Genomic DNA, 27,902 nt, shown 5'->3' on the forward strand with positions numbered 1-27,902 from the left:
GGTCATCTCAGCTCTGTAACAGTAAAGAAAGCTGCTCCAAGAAACGCAGACCCACCTGCTTCATACCACTTCTTCCTTCTCCCAAAGGCATTCTAGTTACTTTGTCTCTGAGGTCAGTGGCCAAAGTTAAATGTCTTTGCTGAAAATTGCCTACGTTCATCACGAAGAGAGTGTCTGCGCTCAGAAATATTTCACGTATGCTGCCTAAAATACTTGTCAGTTAATACTAGCTACTAAAAAAGGGTGCAGGGGAAGTAGATCTCATCTTGTAGTCCAATACATAATTTATTCAGGCAAGGGAAATCAACTTTTTAATGTCACTACTGTAGCCACATATTCCTACATGTGGAGATAACTCCATTCATCCAACTACAATCTTTATACCTTTGAAAATTTGTTACAGAAGAACTCCAGCTATTTACTCGTAAACTTGAAGAAACTGAAACTCATTCCTGTAAGCAATTCTGAGTATTTCTGATGCTTCTAGGAAGTGCTAGCAATACTGGGTAATGGTATAGATTTAGCACCGAACAATATGAAATATGTATCTATCTCTCTCAAGTAGAAACCACAAATTGCCAGACTCTGTAATTAACTTGTGCTCCTAGAAAAGGGAGAGTAAAGTGAACCCATTAAGACGCTTTTTTTTTTCTTGTGACTTGAATGAAGATGCAACTGCATTTCTTGGAGCAATGGGAGTTAATAACCTCCCTGCACTAATTAGCTCCCCTGGCACAAAGTATCATGACATAGGTATTTAGAAGTTTCCAGTGAGTCTTTAAAGCAACTTAGAAATTAAAAATAAGTGTGATCAAGAAAATATTTAGGTTTATATATTTCAAATAAAGGTTTTACTGTGAATTACACACTATAATAAAACCTACTAAACAGGCTGTTTTGTCCAATGATTGCAACAAGTTATATGTTTAAGAGGCTTCTGAATTTCTGCTTGAAAACTGAAGTGACAATCATTCTAAATTTAGAAAACATCAGCCAGCTAATTTCCTGCTCAGACTCAATGAGTGCCGTGAGTTACACGAGTTGTTATTTTGAGCCAGGCACTAGGATATGCTACATCAGAGGGTAGATGCTGACAAGAATCGTGCTGTGCAGGAAGGCAGCTGGAGAGCAGGGCTATGAAATGACGAAGTTAGAAATCCGAGACTGGAGGTGCTCCTTTTAACCGAAAAATGGCTTATGCTCACTGTTCAGGATTTTTCCAACGTTGTTTTAACAGGAGCTCTTCTTTGCTTCTGCACAAAATCACCAGGTAAGCAGGTCTTTGCAGAAAGTCAAAGATACTGAACCTGAGCCCGGCTTTCATAATGATTTATATGCAAGACTGTCCAACTGTGCGTCTAACTCTGCATCAGAAGTTACATAACCACATTAAGTTACTGCTTTTACACAGCAAAGTAAAAATCAAGCCTCAGAAAGATTTTATTTCCAGTTACTGAAGAGAAGTATGTTTATAAATCATTATGACTTGAAAATCTGATCTTCTTTGGAATGTGCGTCATTTGATCAACATATAAGCAATCAGGTGGGTGCCAAAATATCGAACTACCGCTCCTTTACCTATCCCCAGATCACAGCACGGTAGTATAGGCTTTGGGGTAAAATGATGAACACAGAAAAATGTGAAACTAGTAAGAATGAAAGATGAACAGAACCAAACTGCAATATCATTTTTTTTAAAAAAATGGAACTTAGAAATCGAAAGATGTTGATACAAACATCAAGATTTAAAAAAAAAAGTAAAAATTTGAAGGCTTTCAAGTAAGACTGCTGCAGAGACACTATTCTGGAAGTTACTACTGAAAGGCTGACCCCACATGCAAAACTGAGAAGTTTCCATGGCCTATTTTTTCTTAGTATAAGGCTCCATTCACAGCTCTCTATTTCGCTTCTTCAAACATGTGAGATAAATTTTCCAGTTTTCCTGAATGAATATATTTTGTGAACACTTGGGGGTGGGGGGCATCCCAAAGGGAAATACAGCCCAGCCATTTCTCAAAAGAAACTGAAGGATAAACAAATTTCAAGTTCTCAAAGTCATATGGTACAACTCCTTACTTCAAAAACTGTAATCCCTGAATGCTTCTGAAAAGAACTCTTTACTGAGGAGAACCAGTTAGCTTAAATTAGGGATATACGTCCTGCTATCCTAAAAAATGAACCTACCAAGTCAAAAAAAAAGAGAAGTCAAAGCATGCAGATGACTACTTAACACCACCTTAATATGTATTCGGTAAGATTTCCAAATTCTCTAATGCATTTTGAACATACTATTAGACTCCTCCTGGGATGATTTCTTCTGCCTGCCAGGGATCACTCAAACAAAACTGTCTGGAAGTGACCCCTTCCCCACAATCTCCTCTGTGTCCAGAAGGCAACACTTGACAGGAACCCAAGTGCAAGGCTGGGAGAGGAACTCTCAGGTAGTGGGGACGTAACAGACGAGGTGTACTGGTGGAGACAAAAAGGAAAGAAAAAAAAAAACACAAACAAAACTCTGTAGCACTACAAACTACATCTCAACGTAAAAGCAAAGCAACGCTAACTCAATGAAAAGTAAGATACATACCAAGAAACTTATCCAAATTTAAACTAAGTCACAAAAGGAGAGCCTGCTAGCATTACCTGGGACCACATCTATCTAGATCCTGGCCTATCTGTGGCACAATGCCAACGCCGAAACAAAAAAAGAGTGAGCTAAAACAAGGGACAGGACGGGGACAACAGTGCCACAATGTCTTCCAGTGGTAGCATCACGTTATCCCGGCTTCAAGTAAATATTTGCATATTGACACTGTCTCATTGCAGACAAAACAGTTCTCATCACATTTCTGCATGCTATTATACTTAAAGCTGTGAGCTCAGAAGTGCAACCAGAACTGATACATCAGCTGAAGTCAGAAGACAAGCTGACAGACTACTTTTCCTTTCCCGAGCACGTTACTAATTAAATACACCACATATGCCTGTGGGATAAGGAGGGGCTTGTACTGAGTCAGACGTTACTTGCTGAATGCTCTCATTTATTGCAGAAACAGGAACGTAGGTAATCATGAGTTATTAAACCATACAGAGAGGTAGGTGACCCAAGGGCCGAGGAGGCTGTAAGCAATGGGCAGTAATGAATCACATCCCAACCTCTATAGCAAAACTTCTACTGGCAAAGTCACCAGAACCAAATCATACTTTTCACAGGATGCCAGCGTTTATTCTTCATTTCCTAAGCATTTATTTAAATGCATCTCTGTGTTCTGCAAACGTGATCACAATTCTCCCAGCTGCAACTGACAACACGAGGAGATATGCATAAGACAAAGTACGTTTTATAAAGATGCTTTATACTGCACTCAGGAAAACTGGGTACCATCCACCTTAGGTTGCATCATTGAATTCAATATACTGCTGATAATTCTGTCCTTAGTCTGGATAGTTCCTGCCCTGTAGCAGCTGATCAGAAGACTTCCAAAGATACTAGATACTCATCAAGTCTCTGAACACTGAAACAACGGTTAACTTAAAATGCTGGAGCCAGAATTTGTGCAACTGAAAGTTGCAACAAACTAAGACAATGGAATCGTATATTGAGCAAACACAAACCAATTATTATGGTGAAAGGAATAATGAAGCCAGGTTTCCCATGGCTTTAAGTTTCACATTCAGATTACCAAAATGCTAGTAAGCAAAACTCAGGGTAAAACAGGCCTCACAAAGAGGCCTCTGATGTTGAATAAGATTTGATCTCATACTGTATGTTTAACTGAGGAATATTATTAATGGCACTTCTTTCCCACTGCCAAGGTATTTAGAGCAGTTTTTATGTTTATGATTGCTGAGTTAGAGCAAAACCCAGTCAGGAGACTGAAAAACCTGAGGACAAAGCAGACTGAACTGACACCCACCACATGACATTGTGTATTTGCCTCATCAGTACAGCAGGACTGCCATGCCCCCTCGCTGTCCTACATCTAAACGGCACCCTTTACTTCGTGCCGACACTTGTGTAATTGCAGAGCGCATTGACCGAAGCCTAATTTAACCAAAAAGAGGGCCAGAAGAGCTCCCCGAGCAGCCAAGTCACACGTGGAAAGTGGGCAGCTGGAATCTCCTGAGCGGGTATGGCTCTGAGCAAGCTGCAGGTGCTTAAAACGACGTGAGGCTGCACAAGCTTTATTTCCTGGGAGGGCACGGGGAAGCACTCAGCGGTCAGACACCTGCTTTAACGCTAACCCAAGGGGGCCCATACACTTGCATGACACACTCTGCCTCCACAGGCACGGGGGGGGGGGGGGGGCACTCCAGCATTGCCACACTAATTTTTGCTTTTTCACAGCGGCAGCGCCTTGGGGACCCCCGAGGGCTGAGGCAGTGCGGGACCCCCCGTCACATCTCCCCACCGCCACCTGAGTGGCGTCCGAGCCCCCCTCACCGCCACCGTCCCCCCCCCACCCCCGCCAACGCCGCGCGGACGACGGGCAGCAGCGAGAGCCAATAGCCGCGCCCCGCCGCGCCGCCGCCGGCCAATAGGAGCGGGCGCGGTGGGCGTGGCCCGGCCGGCCCGGCGGAGAGCGTTGGGGCCGTTGCGAACGTTGAGGGAGCGTTCCCCGCGCGCCGCCGGCTCGCGCCTGCACCCCCCCCCCGTCCCCCTTCCCTCCCTCATGGCGGCCGCCCCCTCACCCGTCCCCGCACCTACCCGACATGGCGGCGGGGGGGGGGGAGCCTCGCTGGGGCGGCGGAGCGAGCCGGGGCCCGGGCACGGGCAGGTGTGGCCGGAATGCGGCGTTGGAAACGGAAGCGGCTTGTGCGAGGCGAGCGGCGGAGGCTGCCGGCGGGCAGTGCGGCTGCGCGACGCGCCCGGCAAACGGGAGCAGGGCGGGCGGGGCCGGCGCTGCCCCCTCCTTCTGCCTGTCCTCGGCCTCCCTCAGCGACCTGCTGGGGCTGCCGGAGCCCCTGCGGGGGGGCACAGCGACCGGGATGGCCCTCAAGGTGCGGGGGGGCCCCGTGGCAGGTCCCCTGCCCCGGGTGGCACCGGCTGTTTGCCTGCTGCACCCTCGCAAGCTGGGGAAATCCCGTCACAGAGGGGGATGGATGGCTGCGAGAGGTTGTCCTCGTCTTGCGAGAGAGTTTGTGACTTTATAAAGTGAGGTGACTTCTGATGGGAGTGCCGTGGGAGGGATGAGGTGCACAAATTTCAGCCTCACCTTCTTACATAAATGATTCTGTACTTTTTTCTCTTTTCTCACTTTTTTTTTTTTAAATTTGTTGTTTGAAGTTGAACTTAAAACGAGGGGATAGCGTCTCTAAATATCATCACTAGCAGGCATAGAGCTGTGGGATTTTATAGAGTCACAGAATCATTAAGGTTGGAAAAGACCTCCAAGCTCACCTGGTCCAACCATCCCCCTACCACCAATGTCACCCACTGAACCATGTCCCTAAGCACCACATCCAACCTTGCCTTGAACACCCCCAGGGACGGTGACTCCACCACCTCCCTGGGCAACCCATTCCAATGCTTGACCACTCTTTCTGAGAAGAAATGTCTCCTCATTTCCAACCTGAACCTCCCCTGGCACAACTTGAGGCCATTCCCTCTAGCCCTATCACTAGTTACCTGTGAGGAGAGGCCGACCCCCAGCTCCCCACACCTTCCTTTCAGGGAGCTGTAGAGAGCAATCAGGTCTCCCCTGAGCCTTCTCTTCCCCAGCCTAAACAACCCCAGCTCCCTCAGCCGCTCCTCACAGGACTTGTGCTCCAGGCCCTTCACCAGCTTCGTAGCCCTGCTCTGGGCACGCTCCAGGGCCTCGATGTCCTTCTTGTAGTGAGGGGCCCAAAGCTGAACGCAGCACTCGAGGTGCAGCCTCACTGCAGGGGTCACAGCCTTTCTACCTGAGTGCTTGGACCAGCACAGTGAAGTACAGGAGCACAAGGGTAGGTGAGAACCTGAGTAGGTGGAGCCCCCTCCTCGGGCCCCTTCCAGGGCTGTCCCATCAGAGCCCTAGCCCCAGCAGCCAGGTGTGAAACCCTTCCCCGCGAATCACCACCAGAAGAGCTTTGGACTGAGTGGGTTGATGCCTAGGGGTATGGGATACGCTATGGGATACACAGGAGGGATTGCATAAGACAATTTAGCATTAGGGGAGGAACCAACAGCAAGGGAAGAGAGAGATTTAGGTGAATAGGGGAGGAACAAGTGTATCTTCATGTATTCCTTTCTTGTTCTTCCCTGGGGGGGCTCCCTTTTGTTTGTGTGGGGGTGTGGGTGCTGCAGCTGGAGTCACACCATGGGCTGGGGCCCCTGTGCCTGTGGTGCTGCATCAAGAGCAAGCACGAACGAGTTTGTGAGCACCAGTGAAGGTCAGGCAGGACTGTCCTGTCAGGAGGCAAAGTGGTCTGGGGGCCAGGGATGTCTCCGAGGGTGACGCCATGTCAGGGAGCTGGCTTTTAGGGAGCAGGGGAGTACCAGCTAGCTCTGCGTGGGGACTGGGGGGTGGGAGGCCTGTGACAGCAGCTGCTGTAGGGCTGTGGCCTCGGGGACGCACACGTGTGGGTGACAGCAACTGGGGAGACTGGGATCCACGGGGCAGACTGGGTGTGAGCTCTGCTGCTGGAGGATCCCCACAGTACACATGCTTATATTTATATATATGGATACACTAGTGGACCTCCGACCTACTCAGGCATAGAGAAGCAGGGGAAGTGCTTCTCATGGGTGCTGTCTGTTTGGGTGCGGGCTGTTTTTGTCTGTGTGCTGTGTGGCTGGCTGCATGTATGCCTATGTTTGTGGTGTGTATGTGCTCTGCGTGCGTGTCAGGGGAATATGCCTTCAGCCTCGCTACTGGTTGAACTCGTGGGTGTGAAGCTACATCAGCTTTGCCTCTCCTGGGCTTTTGGATCCGGCATGATGTATTTTCCTCTAGCATACATCCTGTTTTTAAAGCTTAGAGCATACATCTGAAAGATTCCGGGCAGAAAGAACTAGAAAAGATTTAAAAACTGTTACCCATATTGGTGAGAAAGGTAGAATGGCGATATAGCATGCAGTTAGTTGCTTATCTCTGAGAAAACTTGTGTAAGAGTTAGGTACATATAAAAGGACTATTTATAGACTTTGCCTTATTTCCTCATAAGCGTTTTGAGAGAATCTGAAGGATTAGTCAGTGCTTCCTTTATTCTTTCCTGTTCCTTCCTAGGATTTAAAAGCCTGTTTTCTCTTTGACGTTGACAGTTAGGTGGAAGACCATCATCTACAAGCCCCGTCTTGAATCACATCATTGTGGTACATCCAGTTTCTTATGCAAGTGATTCTTCACCAAAACACGACAGATTTACTGCTGCTTTTCAATTAAAGTTCAGGGCTGGAAGAGCACTGAGTAAGCCAAGAGCTTCGTTTTCCCAGAAAGCTGGAGGTGACAGGAGAATGCCCAAGTGATAGGGAGTCCAGCTGTTTTCAAGATAAGCTTTTATCTTCCTCGTTTGTTTTTCTGGTGTTTTGTTTGTTTGTTTTTGTTGTTGTTGTTTTTAACGATAGGGCATCAATTTATATGTGTATAAGGAAGGAGTCGCTGAAAAGAATGATTTGGGAAGAGGTATATCCTGGAAGGCCACAGAGGCTGAATAGGAAACTGAGACACATACTGCCAACTATGGAACGGAAGTGCTTGGGACAAGGATAAAGAAATGTTGGCATTCAAAGGAAAAAGACTGAAAAAGTTTGTACAAATATCTGATTTCTGTACTCTTGTGGGACAACGGTATTTGGAGGAGCTAACAAGAAAGATATTTGAGGAAGGGGTAAGATGAATCCAGTCTTTAGGAAGTGAAGTTAATTAGAAAGTATCATCTGATACACTAGAGGCCAAACATTTCTGAGTTACACCATGTGATTTTAGAAGACTTTGTCTTGAAGATAAAAAGTGGCAGACATTCCACGTTGGTAGACATATACAAATATTGTTTCAGTGGCTTGCTAATCACATAGAAGAAATGATGGATTTGAAAAGAAAACTGAAACAGGTGGAGGTAGGCAGGAGACTGTTTTAAGGAAAGGAGTCAGCTAATAGTTAATACATTTGAATGCGGAATCATACTTTCAGAAGGAGTGAGAAAACCTGATCTACAAGGCATTTGTTTTTCTTGGATCAGTTTTCACAAAAACTTTCCTGGAATTAATTTCTTGGCCATCTTTTCTGGTACTTATATTTTGATTTAATTGGATCCAATGACTCTAAGTGTATCTACTTCATCTGCTTCTGAAAGGTCTTAATTTCATTAAAACTTGGTATTTTATATCGCTGGATATTTCAAATGACAAGCGAAGCTCTGGACTAACTCCAGTTACACGTTGGTCTTCATAGATCCCAGAACTTGTTTTGTGCATTGATTTGACGAAAGTACCAGAAATGACAGCCTAAATCTACATGTTTAGGGTTTGCTTGATGGTTCAGCTGGCTTTGCAAAGTGAAATGCATAGAAACAGCTTGCAATATTAGGATATTATGGTTTGGCATCAGTAGTTAGAGGGTGTGGTCTATATTTCATTCACGTTGCTTTGGATCAGCCCTTAAATTATCTACAAAAAAGAAAGAAAAAAGAAAACAGTGAAAGCGTGAAGCCCAAGAAGAGACTCCAGATAATCCAGTTTTGAAGCTCTAACATTCTTAAATGGTAATAAAACCACTTGCTGTCATTGCTCATAATGACGAAATTATGTAAGGGTTGTCCATCTGCTGTTGAGTAAGCTTTTAAAGAACACCTGAAGGAGGTACTTTTTAAAAGGACAGCATTACTGTTAAAGAGTGAACACTAAATACTGGTAATAACATTACAGTTCTGTGCCAGCCTTTTAAATGTATAAATAAACTTGAGTGATCAGGAACTGAATTCCTTCAGATTTTGAATGTCATTTGCTCAGAGATGTTTTTATCTGATGATTTCTTTTTTCCAGCTTTGGAGGCTTGTAATAGATCTGAGCCACCTGACCTAGATTCAATGTGACTGGTTACCCAAGTGACCAAGCCACGGGTTCATGTTACTTGCGCAATTTTCTCAGTCTCAGTGAAAACCGTAGTGTGAATTTCCACAGGAAACTCACTGGATGATTGGTGTCTTGTGTGTGGGTTTTTTGTTGCCTTTTTTTTTTTTTTTGTAATGCATGATTTTGAGTAATAAAATAAAATGGAAACAGCCTAACACCAAATCAAAACTATTGCAAAACCATTATTAGAGGGCAAGGCATCTCTTATTTGTTCATGTGCTGTTGCCAAGAAAGCCTGTTTTCCTGCTTCATGAGTACCTCGCTGTTGCTGCTAGGCATGGAAAGCAGTGCCTTAACATGAACAGTCTGAACTGACCTATGAGTTGATCAAGATGGCATTTCCTTGGCCTTTGTTATTCTTTTCTTGGGGCTGGAGGAGCAGTTCCTGCCTCTCCCCTCACTCCGGCTGAAGATGACTGAATAAAAAGGGAGCTGTGGAAGCAGTTGCTTCCTCACAGGAATAGTTTATGGTTTGCAACTTTAATGTGAAACGACAATAGTAAGAATAGTAATGTACTATCTGGATAAAGTTCTGTTAAAATGAATAAAAAATATGTAGCTATCTATTCAGAGTAAAAATGAATAAAAGCTACCGTATCTATTCCTAGCACTGTCACTACCATTGCTGTTTTGTGCATCTTTTGAATTTACCTTCTGAATAAACAGAAAACTTCACTGAGAATGCCTACCCCTTTTGTAGGATAAAATTGCTTTAACATTCATAGTGGTTTTCTGATTTTCAAACTCTGGGGAAGTTGAAATGCCAATGCAGGTGAATCGAGTGGGAAACACTGTCTTTAGCTGCTTGCCTGTTTTGTTATCCTGACCTTGAGCCTATGTTGGAGGATGTGGGTTCATCATGAATACACTTCCTCTGTTTTCTGTTTCAGGAGTATATCCAGATGACGTGATATGAAAACTCTTCCATTCATACTGAGGTAACTGAAGACATTGTCAGTCAGCAGAGCTGGATAACCTGCATTCAAGAACTTAGGAGAACCACTGAAGAATTCTTATGATAAGGTTGGGCACTATAAAAGTTTCAGGAGTATACCTAGAAGCCACTAGTTAAAAACACAACTGGGACAAGCAGGATCAGCAACCTTTCACCCTGAGTTTAATCCCAGAATCAGAACAGTAAATACATGCTTCTGTCACCAAGTAGAGAAATAAAAGGAGGGAGATGTAATTAACACAACCAAAAATAGGTTTATGGAAATCAGCGCTAGGGCTGCAGCCAGCACTTAGCTGCCCTCTTCCCCGGGAGAGGAGTTTGTTGCAGGAGCACATACCATTGTGAAGGGGTATTAAGGTGGAGACTAGGTTCCAGCTCCCAAAGGTGACAGTGCCAACAGCACAAGAGTTGAAGATGAAACTTGTCAAACTCTGTGTAATACCACAAGCTGGGGATGCCTGACATACCCAGGATTAAAGATTGAGATCCAGGAAATGCTTTGATATTAAAAACCTTATTTAAACACCTAAAAGCCCTCACATTCAAACAAAGGCTCCAAAACCTTTGGAGGAACCACCTTTCCTTCTCCTGCGGGTGGCTGCCGGGTTGAGAAAGTGCTGTCATGTTTCCAGGTGTCTCCACCCACAGTGTTAACATTCCCTCAGTGCAGGTATGCATTGTGGTGTATCCCTGCGGCTGTCAGCCTGCTTTTGCGCAACAGCCTCTTCGAAAGGCCTCATCGTAGACATTTGATAATGGGAGTGTCCCTCGCTGACGGGACTGGCCCTCTCACCGACTGAATTTGAAACTGTGGTACTAAAACAACAGTTCTGCCTGTTGCTGCCCTGTGCTGGAACAGCCCAGCAGGCAGAAAGCCATGTGGATGGTGGGAATGCAGCGCTGTATGCGGCACAGCCTGAGAGAGCAGCTTGGCTCTGCCAGCAGCAGTCCTCCTGTGCGGCCTCCCCAAAACACAGCGCTGTTCTAGGCATAATGAAGAGCCAAGCGGCAGGGAAAAGCAAATCTGGAAGATGGATGGCTGCAATCCAGTGACCAGATCCTTGAGGAAGTACTCACTTTCTCAGATGTGTATGTGTTACGCGGAGCAGAAGATAACAGCAGGAAATACTCCCCAGAGCAGGGACATCAGTACCTGCAGAGTTCTTGCCTTAGTCCCTTCTCTGAAGCAAGATTTATTTTTATGGTGGATGAGTGCTTCTCTTTTTAAACCTGTTCCAGCAAGAGATGAAAGTTAGAACATGCCTCACATTTTCTAGCTCAAGCAGGACCCCGCTTGATACCATGCTTGAGCTGATTGCCAAGTGTCTGAAAACACTGTGGGTGAAGTGTATAGGTACATTTGTTGTTGGTGGTGTGTGTGCATATGTGTGTTGGAATTTCACTCTGTGGAGAAGGTACCATAATTTTCACTGTAGCATCTGAAGTTCTTACACCCACGTGCTTTATTATCTTCCAAACAGAAAGCACCCCCCATTTGTAAGTCGTACTGTGCACGTTTATGTACATTCCACACAGACACCCACACAGCACGCTGGGATGCTTTGCCGAGCAGGAAGGCACAACCTGAGAAGAGCTTGTATATGCACTGATGCTCCGTGTAGTATCTGGTTTATATTACCACTGGATGGGCTTGACTGTGGTATGCTGTGTACGTGTACCCAATGGTACATGCTGAAGCCTGGATTTTGCAAAGACTTAAAAAAAAAAGTCACCGACTTCGCATATGTTGTAAATAGTTACAAAGATTTCAGCTTGTATATATAAAAAAGCAATGGGTATATTTTATGAGGTCTAATGTTTAATTTTCTCTCCACTGAGCATGAAAAAAATACACAAGTGTACAGCGAGCAGATAAAAACCAGATTGTGCCTGCCTCTGTGGGCTAAGCTCGTCCTGCAGTTCTTGCTTATCTGTACTTCTGGATTGGGAGAGGCGCATAATATACATCAGCAAATGATCTACATAGCCATTAACTGCTTGACCATCTGGTTGAAACAAATGTTATAGAAGCTGATTCCCACTTGGAGACCACTCTGGTACCACACCCATAGGGGAAATCTTTGTATCTTTGCGAGGCACGATTTCAAATAGCTCAGCTGCGTTCCCCAAGGCTGATTTCTCCACTTTAAGGCACTAGACTTCCATATTTCCACTTTTGCCCATGTGCACTTTTCAAGTACCTATGTACAGGGTTGCAAAGCTACTGACAGAATGACAGATGAAAACAAAAGCTTCTTCTCTTCCCCTTTTCCTGCAGGTATGCAGTTTTAGAACATTTAACCCACCTAGCGTCCGTGTCCAGACTTCTCTATCTCCCACTAACCAAAATGACTTAAACTTAGAAGTGCAAATGCTACTTTATTTTATGTTCATAGTTTATCACCCGCCTTTTGGCCACTGCTTGCTTTATGTGATAAGGTTCAGTCACTGGATGCTTTATGCCTTGGGTCTTACGTGTTGCAATTTGTTTTCCAGCCAAAGATAAAGTAGCAGTCTTTCCATTATTTTTCATCTCTGCTTCCTTTCTTTCCTGCTTAACCTTTTGTCCCTTGTAGAATTTGGGCAAATCCAGCAGTCTTTATATTCTGACAAAATTGTACTTGGGGGCTAAATTCCACTTAAACTCAGTGACAGTTTAGATTGGATACAGGTTTTTCCCTTACTTGGTTTGTACAAAATCTTAAACTGAAGGGAAAACAAGATCAAGTGGTTTGAAAGACGTGATGCACTGAGACTTACTTTTGGAAAAACTGTACTCGTAGTCCAGTAGATCAGACTTTACATTTCATTACAAGCAAAGAGAAGGTGTGATTTAATTGCAGTCACGTTTATTTGGAGTTTCTATACACACTTTCTAGGTAATCAAACTTTTCCGACACATTTTTTGAGAGGGGTTCACAATGAAACTGTCACCGTTTTTACTAAAAATAAATACAAGACTTAAAGTGTTGCACAGCTCTAAAATATACAAAGGCTTGGATTTAATGTAAACTTTGAAAACATTTTACAAAAGAAACCATCTTTGCAACAATTTAAAAAGTTCATATTTACAAATATTACAAAAATACAAAATGGATGCAAGTCCATAAACCATTGTCTTTTCTGCCAGCATGAACTGGTGCTAGTACCAAAATAGTTACACTGTAACCTTCTTAATTTTTTTTTTTTAATTCTTTAAGTCATAACCTACAGTATTTCTCTATATCTGCCACCATTGCAGCAAATGCACTCAATCACTGACCTTTGGCAAAAGCAAATATATGCTTTATTTGCTACAACTATTCCATCTTCTCTATGCTGCCATGAAAAAAAGGGAAAGAAAAAAAGGGGAAAAAAATGTTACTTTTCAAAACACACAGCTGTGTAACTTCCAAAATCATCTCCAGAACATCAGTGCAAACAACGGAACAACAGGTTGAAACGATGATTCACTGGTGGCCATTAGGCACGTACCGTACCCTGTTTCAAGATGTCTGATGTTCCCCTTGCTCTACAGCTTGTCCTCCGGTGCCTTGGAGGCACACCTGCAACACCGAAGGGGTCTCCCTCCATTTCCTTTCCTCTGCCTCCCACATTTGTTATGAACTCTCTTCTTCACAGTGGATTTACAGTGGCTTTGTTTGTGTTTCGATCCGCTGAATAGAAAATAGGAAGAAAGCCTCTCATAGATTTTACACAAAATAAGACTATATTTCAATGTGATTGTTCTCTGGTCATTTTGTATGTGAAGTATTGCCTCACAATTCAAGTCAAAAAACATTTTAGTGTATATATATATATTTATATATGGCACCTATGAAATTGTTGACTGGTAATAAAAAGTGGTATCACCAAAGTCAATTCATCTGTATTCTCTTAACAGTTTTGAATGATTCTTTAAAGCACATAGAACACCTTTAAGGGCAAACATGTTATAAAAGAACTGGTAAAATTTTAGGGAAAATGACTTAAGATGACAAACTAAGGAGTTTCTGCCCAATACCTAAACTTCCTTTACTCATGTTCTCCAGAAAGTGTTTTGTTATATGCTATACAATTCCTATTAAAACATTCCCATTCATTCATTTCACTTGTGTTTAGACTTATTTTCTTAACTAAGCTACTAATGTGACTAGTCCTTAATTTCCAAACCTTGCCCCACCTACCTTTTTAAAAACTACTTTAGACTTCCCTGTTTTGAAGCCCTTTAGCTGATTTACCACGCCTCTTCCCAACACACGTACCGCATGCATAGTGATTCCATCTTGCATACTGCACACAACCAGACTACACAGGAGGACGGTAGGATACCCTGAATTATATATTTCTTGTGGTAAATGCTAGACAAAATGAGACACAAACCTTATGGGAAATAACATTCAGGATTTGTTAAACCATTCTGACTTGCTCAAACTCTTTAAAATCATAACCGCTTTAGGTTGAACCTTCCTCTTAAAAACACAATCTGCCCTCTTTTAAAACTCTCAGCTTTATGCATTACATGAATAAAAGCACAAAAAAAAAAAAAAGGAAAAACCCATTTCACACATCCCACTTCCCTATTATTTACTTATGCTTAAGGCCAGCTTTGAGTTGATTTCTTTAGTACCTAAGTACGCTCTTTCTGCCATCCTACTCAACCTGTCCTACTGCACACCAAATTCCTTCTTGTAATATTTTCTCTGCACTAACCTTTCCTCTATTCCTCTACTCCAAAGCATATATTATAGCAAACAACACCAACTGCACAAATTTTGGACAAAGAGGGCCTTGTTCTCTGAGTAGCATGGTCAGGCTACATCATTGGAAACCACGATAGCCCAAAGGAGAATCAGGCCAACGACTGGTTTTATTTCATTTAAAAATTAAAAGCATAAAGCAACTTGTGGGTTAAGTTTAAAAGTACACGTCCTTTCAGTTTTAAGACAAGAAAATTCAAGTAACTTCAAGTAATTCAGCTTTTATTTCCCTGCTTTCATTTGTATCAAAGCAGTTGCTTTGACTTGTCTCCTCTCCCACCCCATCCCAGTCCCCCACCCTGTTGCACATTTCTGGTGAACCCAGACGAAATCCAAACTGTATGTGGCTGGCACAATGAACCAGAGCTTTCCCCTTCCCGGATTCGCAATGAATATAAATAATGCATACACATACCTATTTCCCAGCTACATTTTCACAGTGTCATTTTTGTAAATATTTAGGTAGCATGAATCTCATCAGCACAAAGAGAAAGCTTCACTGAAAACTCATCGCAGATATTTACTGATAAATTGAAAGCGCTTGTTGCATGCTTATAATTTATTTGTTTCCCTTAAGAGCCAGAAACTAATCATGTTTAAAGATTATAGTTACCAGGTTATGACTGTGTTATGTATCCCAATAGCCTAATAGGAATACGAAAGGAAGTACTATTTCCTCACGTCTATTCTCGCCCAAGCAATCCCTGTTAGCACGAAGGCCCAGGGGACACCGTCAGATGGGACCGTTTGGGGCTTCGTATTGGAAATGACTTAGTTGTGTCAGAAGCACGCCTGCCTTCCCAGCCGATTATCACGGTGAAACTCACAGCTGCACTTTTCAGTTAGCTTGTTGGGAGCTACGTTAGAAAGACAAATGGTTGCTTTAATCCGATCTCAGTCAGCCTTTACGTTTTGTTAGCTAAGGTGGAGAATTCCTTTCGACTGTTAAATGTCGTCTTTGAGGCTTATATGGCACCGAAAGTGGTTGTTGGTGGCCATGTGAATTTATGTTTGATATGAAAATGGTATTCACAGAATACAGTTATTACATTTGACTTCTTTTGTCTTCTATAAACAAAGTTGTTATGTGGTAAATTGTTTGCCATGTGTCCACTTTTTGATAATTCTATTTACAAATTTCTATCAAAAATATGGTATTTACATATGTTTTGTTAATTTCTTCTAAATTTTGTTTCAGCTCATTTTAGTGTAGAAAAATACCAATCCTCAAGAGCATTTGCTTTTTTATTTTTCTCCCTAGGGAAGCACTACAGTGAGGGATTTGTTTCTAGATGGGCAACTTCTGGGAAAAAAAAAACAAAAAAAACCCACAAAAAGTCTCTTTGAACTCTACGAAAAGTGTATGGCCTTGAAATCTACAGTGACAACAGAAATGAGAGTGGGATAAATGAAATGAAGCTAAAAGAAAACACAATAGATGTAGCATATCTTTCTACTTTTATAAAATGTAGAGTAATAAATAGCTACAGCTGTAGTCCTGTTTCCCCAGCATCTGACGAACACAAACACATTTAAGCATCGATATTGCCCTGCAATTATTATTATTATTATTTCTTTGACTGCTACAGCGTTGGCCTCTTATATTCACATCCTTACACAACCCACGTGGTGTCAGCAGTCCCTGGCAGCCTATGTTGAGCTCTGAGAAGACCGGTCATCATGGGGGCTGCCGTCCGAGTTCTCGGTCTCTCCCTCCGAGATGGCCTGCATCGGCGTGTTGTACAGCCTGCAGCGCACGCTGTACCGGCTGCTGCTGGCTGCCGGCGGCGCCCGGGAGCGCCCCACTCGCGAAGACGCCGACATGGGAAAGCTCTTGGAGGAGAATCCCTCTGCATTGACCCTCGGTGAGCAGGGGGACAGCGGGGACAGCGCATCGGGACTCGCCGCCGGGGGAGACTCGTCCAGGCTTTGGGGAGCATCCGCTGTCAGCTCTCCGGGTGACTTGGGCAGGATTGGACTCTTCAGAATTTCTGTGGCGGACATCCTGTAGCTAGAATCAGACCGACTGCCCTTTTTAAGAAGCAGTAGTTTAAACTCCTCGTTAGATGTGTTGGACTTCTTGGCATTCCTGTATATAAGCCCGGGGGACCTCTGGCTGCTTATGGGAGCACCCGCGCTGCTGGTGGGCGGTGCGCTGCTGGCGGGCAGCGTACTGCTGGCGGGCGGCTGGCTGCTTGTCCCAGAGGAAGCTCTCAATCTGTTCCTGACAGACAGGTCTCCGGAGTCCTTTCTCCCAAGAACTTTCCTTTTCGATCTGTAAAAATACAGAGGAACATTCTTTCATATGCTATCTTTGTAGAAGAACGCTTCACGCTAGCATGGAGTTTCACGGATTCACCATGCTTTTAAACTAGCTGGAGCTTCCTTAATCCCTCTCAATCTTACCCACCTCTTCTAAAACAATTCATGCACAAACAGCTCTTTATAAAGACAATGATGATTACAGAGTCCCAGGTTAGCCAAATACTCATCGAAACCCATTTAATATCAGAAATCTGTAATTTCAGCTGTGATTGCAAATTTCAGCTGAATACAAAACACACTAAATTTGAAGAGATGCCTTCTCATCACTTCAGTGCGACAGCTCACTCAGTAAGAAGGAGCTGGGGGGAACACCCAGAAACCACTGTGGGGACTTTTCTTTGGAGACGTGTTTCTCAGAGAGAACAGCCTGATGTTATTTGTAAAGCATATATATATGGCAAACACCCATAATATGTAAGCAGGCTAGTGAGGTATCACCCTCCCCCTCTTTCTCTCTCCTACTTATCCACTGTGATAAGGATATTTGCCCACCAGCATTATCAAAGCCCAGGCACTGGATTGCCAGGATGCGGTGACTTTTTATGGAACAGGGAAGTGTAACAGCATGTAAAGTATTGCTTATAAGGTCAAGCAGCAGCAAGCCTTAGACCAGAGCTGCGGCTGGAGAGCAAAACCCATGGTCCCCTGGTGGCCAGGGATGTCTCCACCATCATCTGCTTCCTCTAAGGACTGAGTGACTCATCTTCTTTTAGGTGAAGTCTGAATCTAGATTATGACTATCGTATCATGTGCTGATTATGAAGAATTAACCTGATCTGCAGAGGGTCCATGTGATTAAAAAGTCTAAGTATCAGAAATTCTGGATAATAAGAAAGCTACTATATCTACTAGAATTCTATGTAACTGTAAACTATGCTTGCTGCTAGAAACTGTAGATAACAATAAGCTGTGGCAATTGCTCAAAAATTTATGTGAAAATAAAGCTCTGATTATAACCACAACCCTGTGGCCAGTCCTCATTCTGCAAAGGATCCCTAAAAGAGTCTGCCTGTCCCTATAGTGTCAGGTGACAATGTGAGACCATAAAAAAGCACTTTTTAGAAGCTGTCTCTTAGAAAACTAATGCAATAAACTAAAGAAGGTAGTCTCAGGACAGAGGAAATCGAGATGAAGAATTTCATACAGAATCACCAATCATTATGCAGTTGTCAGCCCTACCAGAGGTTTTGCTGGAAGTCTGGCAAATAAACCTGACTGAAGTCACGGGGGGCCTTCAAAAATAGCAGATGTAGCTCACTGAAAAAAATAACCTAAGTGCCTCAACCAGTTTAGATAAAGACCAGATCAGCTGAGAAGCATATGCACAGGCACAGATGTGGGCAGACCCGCATACCCTATTTTGCACCCGAGCCCGTCCCCTCCCAAAGCCACCTCTGGATGGTGTTAGCTCATTCCTGTAGTTGCAAGGGCAGGCACCAGCGGGACTTCAGGACTTCCAGTACCATCGCTGGCTGGGATACTCGTGCAGACCTTGCCCATAGCACCATGCCAGCTACCTCTGCCTGCGGGTGGGACAAGGCCTAACCACAAGAAGGTTAGATCACCTGTGAATGACTGCAAACAGGTCCTCAGTAGTGCGAGGTTTGTTGGGAGACACGAAAACGTCCTCAGCTTCAGCCTGAGAGTCTTCACTCAGCGGGGACATGATGGAGTCGTCACTTGGAGAAGACTCTAAGATAAGGACAGAAGCCATGGTTAGAGTCACACCCCCACCATGTTTTGAAGCAGTGCTGCTAAGGCAAGGCATGAGCTCGGTGTGTGAGCCAACAGCCAATGCTGGTGACACAGACTTTATCCTCTAACTACCATGCACGTTGCACGTTGGAGCCATGCGGCGGGCACTGCTAGGGCCCAAAAGCAGGATCTCCTGCTTGTGGTACAGGCACTGGCACCAGCTCTGCAGTGGTGACAGTACAGCCCCCTGCACAGCGGGGCAGTGCTTCTCCCTCTCCTGTTTCTGTCTGGCACGTAGCACAAGGGAAGAAGCATTTATCAGAGAAATACACCCCTCTGAGAGAGCACACAGCATCTCTGGGTGGCTGCTCCGCTGGCAGACCAGGAGGGCTCACCAGGGCCTGCGGAGGCACGCTGAGTAACACCTCCAGCCCTCAGGGCACCCAGTTTTGTCACCCCACTGCCAGTCACACCCCACCCAGCGCAGACAGAGGACACGACTGACCTTTCAGCGACGGCTCTTCTGTGCCACCCGCTGTCTCGTCCGCCCTGCCGGCATCGGAGGCACTTTTGGTAGGAATACCTGATGTGATGTCGTTCTCCTGCTTGCAACTCGCTTCACCGAGAGAGCTTACCGCTGCCGTCTCTGATTCAAAGCTGATATTCCCAGGCACATGGTGGCTTAAATCGAGTTGGTGCTTAAGCTGATCGCTGACATCTGCTCCCTGGGCCCGAGCGGGGCTTTCAGCCGCAGCGCCAGGCTCCAGCTGCTGCCCACCGCCACCAGAGAGCTCCGGCTGAGCCTGCGCTCGCTCGGGGCGGCCGTCTACTTCTGCTCCCCGGTTAGCTTTCTCCGCTTCGTAATCACCTGTGGGGATGGCCGAGCCTTTCTGAAACCCTTCTGTAGGAACGGCACAAGACTGGTTTAGAGCGCTGTCTGGCAAGCGCTCGGCAGCCAGTGGCACTTGGTCTTTCATGGGTTTGATTTCAACCAGAGCCACACTTGCTGAAGTTAGAGTTTCTTGCTCACAATTACTCTGCCCGCTGAAGGAGGAGCTCTTTTCTAAGGGCGGTTTTCCAGGGCCAGTTTCTGCCAGGGAAGAGTCGATGTACGACATGATGGCCTCCTCAGTGGAGTACTGCCGTGATACTGGCTTCTTGGTTAGGAGTGGCCGCATTTTGCCCGGTGAAACATCGTTTGCCACCACAGCAGTCTCTCGGACGCAGAGCAGGTCGGGAGTGCTGCCCTTCTGCTTCGCTTCTTCAGGCCTGTTGACGGCCCTGAGGTGCACGGACTTAAGGACGGAGGGCGTGATGGCGAGGGCAGAGGGCGGGCTGGGGCTGAGGGCTTCTCCCACCGTGTTCTGCTTGCTGGGGTTGAAGGCGTGCAGCTGGTGCCGGTGAGCGAATGGTTTGTTCAGGACACTGTGAAGAGCACTTAGGTCGAGATGGGTCGGAGGTATAATCGGGAGTTCGAGGTCTTTGCTTGCAGACACGGTGCCGTCTTTAGAGAGCGGCTGTTGCAGCGACGACTTCCTCTCGGGTACTTTCGGCTTTCTCTTGCTGCCCCCCGGAGACAAGGGTCCGGAGAAGAAGGCGGTCGGGAAGGAGGAGGTTGGTGTTTCTGACTGGCTCGAGTACCCGCTGGAGGGTGAGGCCAGTCCCGCCAGCTTCTCCGGCGAGGCCAGCTTAAACTCGCTGTCGACGGAAGGGAGGGATGGGGTGGTGGCCCGTGACCCGGACTGCGACGTCTGGGACTCGGAACTCTCTGGCGACTTGATGCACTCTATGACCGTGGTACCCGTAGCAGTGCTCGAATTAGATAAAGACCTGTAAGGATCACTAGATTTCAAGTCGTTCAGGAGCCAGAGGTCTGCATAGTGAGGTTGTTCAGCACCTTCGTCTTTAAAGGACGGCATGTCGGCCGTGTCGAACTGAGCGTCCTTCAGGCCGCCGTCGCTCTGGCTCGCCCAGGGCAGCTCGGATTTGGGTGGCAGGCTAGAGCCCTCCGCTCTGGAAGGCGTGTTGGAAAACTCAAGCGGCAGCTTCATTTCCCTGGCGGTGTGCGACACGTGCTGCCCGCTGCTAATCTTTGGTTCTTTCTTCTCGGGAAGATCCACGCTGCCCTCAGATTTCCTCAAAGACGAGCTGCGTTTTGGTGGGGCTGGCTTTGCCTTTGGTTTCTTCAGAGAGATGCTCTGCCGTCCCTGCCTCCTGTGGTTCATGCAGTCCTGCCAGGCGCAGTCGGCCAGGCTGGATGTCACGCTCGCCGTCTGGCCGCTCTCGGAGCCTGCGGCTGCATAGTTGCAAATATAGCTCTTGTTACCCTTGAGACCACAGTCAAAGTGCATGGAGGTATAGTATCCTTCAGTATCCACGGAGAAGTGTGAGCTAGTGTCTGCCTTGTCAGAGGGGGTCTTCTCTAGGAAGCTGTCGTACGTGGCCATGCTCGTGAAGCTCGGGCATCCCAGGCTGTCGGCCTTGGGGCGCTCGGGGCTGAAGTCCTGGCGACAGGAGGCATCGTGGTGGTGGTGAAGGTAGTTCCACTCGCTGTCACTCGTGTTGCTGTTGTTGGGGTCATCAAGTAAATCTGCCACGGTAGAGGTGAAGGAGCTCGCCCTGTGGCCTCTGACCTTGTCCACATGGTCACCGAACTGCTCCGTGATGAAGACACTCGAGTCCTCATTGGCATTGGGAGCGGTGTTGAGGGACAGCTCGGAGTCACAGTGTGAGGAGCCTGTCAGCGGCGGAGAGGCAGCAGGAGGAATGGTTTCGGACGTCTGAGAGGGACATGTGGAGCTGCTCCCACTCCAGTTGCCGCTGGAGGACTGGTGGTCATCCTTCTGGTCCATGTGGCTGCTGAGCAGGACTCCTGCCGTGGAGATGGAGTGAATGGGGCTCCCAAAGGTGTCCGAGTTGGACGAAATCTCGCAGCTTCCCGAATCTGCCATCCTCGACAGTCGTGACCTCCCTCTCTCGCCGATGCTGTGCTCAGGGCTGTGCAGGTGCTGAGGGCAAGTTAAACCTAGGGCCTGGTGCTCTTGTGAACCCTGTTTGCTCAGGACCTCCTTTCCCTTTTTTGGGAGCCTCTCCTGGCTGGCTAGGAAGTGCTCTGCATCATACGCCGAACTCTTGGTGGTGGCGGCCGGGTCGCCCTCGCTGGCTCTCGCACCCTCACGAGGGAGGCTCCGCGAACGGATGCGGTTGCTGACGGCGGCAGCGAAGACGGCATCCCCGTTGTCCGCCAGCACCAAAATGTTGCCGGCGGAGTGCGAGAGGGAGGCGACCACGCTCTGCCCCCTCTGCGCGCGGATGCGGCGCCGGGAGGGAGCCGCGATCAGGATTTCTTCCGTCTGGCACTCCGAGTCCCTGGTCCCCGACCGCCGGCTGCCGGCGCTGGAGAAGTCCGGGTTGGCGTGCACAATCACGCTGCGCTCCCTCGCCACCGGCGACTCGTCCGAATCTAGGGTACACGTAAAGCTGGGTGAGAGACAGCTTCGCGCGTCCCGACACGAGACGACCCGCGGAGAAACCCAAGAAGCATATCTGCATTTAATCTTGCTGAGTTTTGTACCAAAGCTAACTCGGCTATAAAATGTACATAAGGCAGACCTCATCCCAGTGAGGTGGGAAATTCTGCTAGTCCTGCAACGTGATCTCAGTTCTCCTGTTTCTGCAATGTGATCTCACGCAGAGCTGATCTTGCTGTGGTAAATATTAAGATGAATATTAACTTTTCAGTTTTTGTCACTGCACTGCAATGGTTTACAGGCAGTTTTCAGGAGTGTCTGCCTGACAAAACACTCCGTAAACTTCTAAAAATAATTCTATTCTGACTATATATCTTTTCAGAATTTCCATTATCTGCTTCTTTCCTACCAAGAATATTTGCACAGTAACAGGATCTTTGTTTCATAGGTTCTCTGGTTGCTTATTCCCTATGATAAACACATTCCTTCTGCCTCCGATCAAATTTCACAGCAACTGACCGAGATATCAGAGTCATCTTCAGATGCAGATGAACATTAAGAAATAATGATCCTGTTCATTTAGTTTCGGGTTAAGACCAATTTTACACTGTATTTGCCCTCAACAGAGTTGCTCCTAATTTACCCACAACAGAAGCAAGGCAAGCCACTTGATTTCAAGCAAATATCCTTGGTAATAAAGAATGCAAGGAAGGAATTGAGGACAAGCATGACAAAGAAAAGGAACGTTCAGCAAAGCTTTCAGTGGGGTACCAGCAGCTGTCTCTAATGCGGATATCCAACTGATATCTGAGTGAGTTGTCACAGCTCATCACTCTGCTGAGCAACATCTGTCATTTCTTTACCTTCAGATCCCCTCATACAAGAAAAAACTTTCACTTAATCTAGTTACTTTTTATGCACGCAAATATAACAAAAATAAAATGGAAAAAAAATAACTGATTAACATTTACACGATAAGAGCTGAACATGTACATCTATATTACTCGGTAAGGCCCCCCTTACGTCAGGGCCATATGGAGTAATATAGCTTTGCTTACTGCAGTAAATCAAAAAAACAAAACACGTCATTCCCAAACTCCACAACCAGTTACGCTTTCAAGGATTCATTTCTTTGGAAGGCCGGCTACCAGCTCATATCCCTGCAATTTAAGTTGGTTAGAAAGCTATCTATGGAAGAGTTGTATTTATACTACACCTATTTCTTGTTGCACTCTTCTGGGGATGCCAGAGATGGTTTTCCTCCTCCTCAACTTTCGTCTCCGCTGTAGTACAGATTGTGAATGAACAAGAGAGCAGCGTATACTAGCCTCTCTGTCAAAACCAACTCCTGCAACCCATAAATAGGTCTCATTAGCCTTTAGAAATAGTAAACAAATTTTCATGGCTGGAACACAGTGGAGGTATGTGAGCTTGGATTAAGCCTGTGAATAAACATAAGGAAGCCCTTATATAGCTCTTATGTGAATTATATTACAGTATATCACAGTTTTACATTTAATTCCAGCTCCCCCTCAGCAGCCTGGTCTGACAAAAGTAACACAAGGATTGAAAAAAAAAATAAAGAAAGAAAGAAAAAGAAAAGAAAAAACGAGGAAGGAAAATAGAGTTGAGAGCTCTTGGTAGCAGGGCATCTTTCTTATAACTACTTATCCATCTGTCACAGGGACAGTGACAGTTACATGTCTGCAAGGAGTAATCTTTTCAGCTACAGCCTGACTTACTTTAAGCAACTAAGCATAAGAAAACAATTTAAATTTTAATGCCGAATTACAATAGTTGGGGGCTTCTTAGGAGACCAATATGCCAAAAGGGCTACCATTTCAGAAAGGAATAAGACAGCTAAAATGGGGCAAAGTCCACATGCAAGTTTAGAGAGCAGTTTCCTTGACTATTACACATGGCCAAGGATGAAGTAAATGGGCAGTGGGTATTGTGCACCAGCACGTGGCCTGATTTTCCCAAGCACTCAGCCTGCATCAAGGCACACGGGAGTCCGCTCTGGGAATCAGCTCACACATTCACTGTCCTAAATTTGGATTTAGGAGCCCAAGTTCACATGCACATCTATTTATAACCATGGTCATGCAGAACGAGCAAGAATTCCTTGTTTTCTTTATGTTTCCATGCCACTGCCACAGGGAAGCCTCTTTGACTTTGTTTTTTACACTGTGGTCAATCTAAAATTAAAAGGAGGCCCACCAAAAGACTGGCTGTGGTGTTGCACAGCTATATGCTTCTGCTCTCTAAAGCTGACGTGGGACAGGTTGGAAAAAATGTGCCAGGTCCATAAAAACACTAACATCGGGATCATTGGTACAGTGGTTTGTAATCTTAAGAAAAACGAACAAACCAAAGTAAACAAAATTAAAAAAAAAATCCTGATAAAAACTATTTTAATAGCGTATAATTATATAAAACATAATTATACACAGACATACACATACATATTACACTACATAACAATGTAAAACGTTAAAAAGTAACTTTCTTGTAAAAGTTCTTCTTGAAATCTACTACAGTGAAATAGAGGCTTCAGACAGATGTCCTGTAACCACCAATGCCCCTGGAATAAGCAGAGGAAGAACTTTCTTTAATATGGAAGGAAAGTGCCGTAAACTCCAACAACAGTCATTTTAAAAAAGTGAACATTTCTCAGGGTTGGGAGAAGCTTAAAGAACAAAACAGAAAAATGAAAGCAAACTCTTTGAAACGAAAATCAATCCGAGTCATTGCTGGGTTTCCAGCAACTGTGAGTTATCTGAACATGCTCTGTGTGCCAGATGCACGGGTCATCTCTAGAGGAAAGTGGCAGAGGGTATGTCCTCCCCGTGACGCATACAAATTATTCCCATTAGTGCTAATGAGAATGATACACATAAACATCCAGAAGATTACATACCATTCTTGATCTGTAAAACTGATCAGTGGGAATTTGGTTCCAGTGTATGGCAGGTGGAGTCTAGGCAAAAATTTCTATTACTGGAAAAGTTAACATCGGTCCCAGGCCTAACGCTGTAATTCTGCTCTGGACTGTGTGGCATTGCTGATGCTGGGCAGCCTACACACCTAAGGTCCTACGTGCTGTGGGGGCAGAGCATCACTTAACGCCTCGTGGAAGCGTGCCACTCCATTCACGTCTTTCTGTGGGGTCTTCCATCCGGAGTGCCCAGCCTGGAGCAGGGGGCCCCCAGACACAGCCCCTTCAGCCCCAGGTGGATGGCGGGGCAGAAGGGACGCTGCAGCGAGCCCCAAAGCCCCGAGCCCCTCGGACAGTCAGCACCAAGTTCCTGGGAGCAGAGCGGGGCAGGGGGCGTGCAGACTTCCCCTGGCACCGCAGGCAGCTCGGCAGCCTGTCTTGCAGGAAGGCTGGGCACTGCTGATGGACACAAGCAGGAGCAATGTGGCATGAGGGGACGTGACCTCCCCGCCAACCCCCCGGTTTCTGGAAAAACACAATTAAATACCAGAATTTTCTCTGCGGATAGCTGAGAGCTCCCTGCTTTTTCCCTGACTATCTGTTTTCAAGTCTATAGCCGTGGAAATCAGCCCCCTTTATGCTCTTACATTAATCAAATCTTGGTGCAAAATATCATTGAGGAAAACTCAGATAAACCTTATGTTTACCATAGCCCTCTGGAAGGAGAGAAAGAAAAAGAGAGAAAGAGAAAAACAACCTGATTTTTGATTCTGGAAACAAGTCATCTATTACATTCAATAACTGATAAAGCTGATGCTTACATAAACAATTCTTGTTCAAATAAATCTAGAAAAATGCATCCAAATGTTATATAAATAAATGAAAATGCCATTACTATACCTTCAGCGTAGCTGCATGTAAAGAGATTTCAGAGCGATGGTTTGCATGCTACACAGTCATGACTTGCATGTTTAAAGCACTGCAAATAGTAGCCTACATTCTCTAGTTTCTCTTCTCCTGCTACACATGATAATCATATGATTAATCCTGGTGGCTTTCTGCATTATTTCAGTCAGCTACATTCGAAAAGCTATTTGAGGTCTTTGTGAACACAGGCTGTAGGTTATATACACAACAAAAGTACATTGTTTATACAGGGAGCCAGCGTTACGTTACACTGTACAACATGACTCAAAAAACGTGGGCCAAATTAATCCTAGATGCAGCTTCAGTGACTTCAGTGGCCACGCATGAGGGATGAATTTAGCCCACTGTCTTCCAGCAACTAAATCCTCAGGCTAGGGTCTTTGCCCACAGACTGTAAAATCCAGTGACTTCAAACAAATTAAACAAAGTAAGCACTTGACCTCCCTCGAACCATGCAATAAATACAAAAAGAAATAGAAGAGATTTGTACCAGTGACATTGATGGGGATAATGCAAGAAGAAATCACTTGGGCATCTTGTTTCATTTTCTCCTCTGGAGTTGGGAGAGGTAGTGCTTTACTCCAATTGGTTTGCTTATCCAGTGTAGAAGGGATATTATGTATTGGATTTTTCGGCCTCTGCCCTAACATGACATCTGTATCTTCGTCCTCTGGTGGATGGGACTGCAAACGAATACATTCAGAATCAGTGTCTGCCACTCGGGCACGCGCGGCTGCTGTAGGAACAAAGCAGGCAGACAGATCAGCCATCAGTTACAGGGAGCAACGACGAGCTGCTCTGGGTAAGTCACACAGCGCTGCCTGCTCCCCGCTGCAGCAGCAATAACGCACCGGTCGCAGGGGACAAATACCTCACCGTGCGGGGAGCGGAGCAGCGCCTTCGCGGGGCAGTACAGGACGCCCTCCTGGTCGGAAGGGGCACACGTCCCGTGTTTGCACGCTGCTGCCTCTGGCACGTACCCGCTTACCATCGGCGTGACACCGGGGCACGCTTCTGCATCCGCAGCCTTTGGAGCGCAGCGGTCTGCTGCTAGCAGGGAGCACCGGCCCCGGGGAAACACTCGTTCGAGGACAGGCAGCAGAAGGCCTAAAGCTTTAAACGAGACCCCTCCGCGCTTCGGGAAGTCACTCGCGTCTCATTTTTTACAAACTAGGGACGTGACCAGAAAAAAGTTGCAGAAAACCGGCAGCTACGTGGTTGGAAGCGGCAGGTGTTAGCAGTGCCAGGGTCAGGAGGATGTCGGCCATGGGGAAGGTCGGCCACCACCAGAAGAAATTCAAAGTATTGTTTAGAAACCATGCAAATTTTTACGGCATGCTACGAGAAGCACTAGATACGGAAGATAAAGAAACAGAGAAAAGTAAACTGTGGAAGCAACACAGAGGCTTTGTTTTCTTTGTGAAGGAAAACCAAATCCCCCAGCAGCACCCTGTCCTGCAAAGCTGTTATAATTCCACCCAGTAACAGAGAAATAAATTGTGTTTTCATGTGGTACCAGCTACCGACCCGTGTTTTGGAGTCCCTTTGTTTAAAAATCGAAAACAAAAACAAAACCAAAAACTTCCCATTTTGTTTGGAAGGAACGGAGGGGAGAAACACTCACCTTTTTCTGCCCAGTTCCCCCCCTTTTTCCATCAGAACATTCTTCCGCAAGCCGTGACAACTCTTCCCCTAGCCCGGGAAGTCGATCTGTCTCCTCTTTAAACACGAAGAGCTGCACCTCTCAGGCTGGCTTCCTCCCCAGCCCCGGATTCCCAGCTGCCCAGCTACCCGGCTTCTC

General features: G+C 45.8%; 2 protein-coding genes and 1 long non-coding RNA gene across 10 annotated transcripts in view; 1 reads left to right on the forward strand and 2 right to left on the reverse strand.

The window, feature by feature from the left end:
* Nucleotides 1-4,830, reverse strand: part of BEND2 (BEN domain containing 2) — a 29,729-nt gene extending 24,899 nt beyond the window's left edge. For 2 of the 4 annotated variants that reach the window (XM_048066852.2, XM_048066851.2), the window contains exon 1: nt 4,709-4,830. In XM_048066852.2, the coding sequence (XP_047922809.1) occupies nt 4,709-4,715 (7 nt within the window). In that variant the 5' untranslated portion in view covers nt 4,716-4,830. Of the gene's footprint in view, nt 1-55; nt 4,456-4,708 lie in introns of those variants that run through there. The other 2 variants (XM_013183982.3, XM_013183984.3) reach the window with 2 other exon arrangements.
* A 31-nt stretch (nt 4,831-4,861) lies between these two features.
* LOC136786746 (uncharacterized) lies at nt 4,862-10,988 on the forward strand. Of its 2 annotated transcripts, none has more exons than XR_010826236.1 (3): nt 4,862-5,001; nt 7,244-8,682; nt 9,943-10,988. It is a non-coding gene; the product is annotated as an uncharacterized lncRNA (long non-coding RNA). The 2 variants fall into 2 exon arrangements; XR_010826237.1 differs by having other exon boundaries at nt 7,244-7,809.
* Nucleotides 10,989-12,839: 1,851 nt separating this feature from the next.
* NHS (NHS actin remodeling regulator) overlaps nt 12,840-27,902 on the reverse strand; it is a 251,881-nt gene continuing 236,818 nt past the window's right edge. For 3 of the 4 annotated variants that reach the window (XM_048066848.2, XM_048066847.2, XM_066981422.1), the window contains 5 exons: nt 26,592-26,784; nt 23,453-23,584; nt 19,272-22,229; nt 18,637-18,763; nt 12,840-17,021 (listed from right to left, as the gene is read on the reverse strand). In XM_048066848.2, coding sequence (XP_047922805.2) covers nt 16,397-17,021; nt 18,637-18,763; nt 19,272-22,229; nt 23,453-23,584; nt 26,592-26,784 — 4,035 coding nt within the window. In that variant the 3' untranslated portion in view covers nt 12,840-16,396. The remainder of the gene's footprint in view (nt 17,022-18,636; nt 18,764-19,271; nt 22,230-23,452; nt 23,585-26,591; nt 26,785-27,902) is intronic. The other variant, XM_048066850.2, reaches the window with a different exon arrangement.

The sequence above is a fragment of the Anser cygnoides genome, chromosome 1, assembly GCF_040182565.1.
Source record: "Anser cygnoides isolate HZ-2024a breed goose chromosome 1, Taihu_goose_T2T_genome, whole genome shotgun sequence".
NCBI lineage: Eukaryota > Metazoa > Chordata > Aves > Anseriformes > Anatidae > Anser > Anser cygnoides.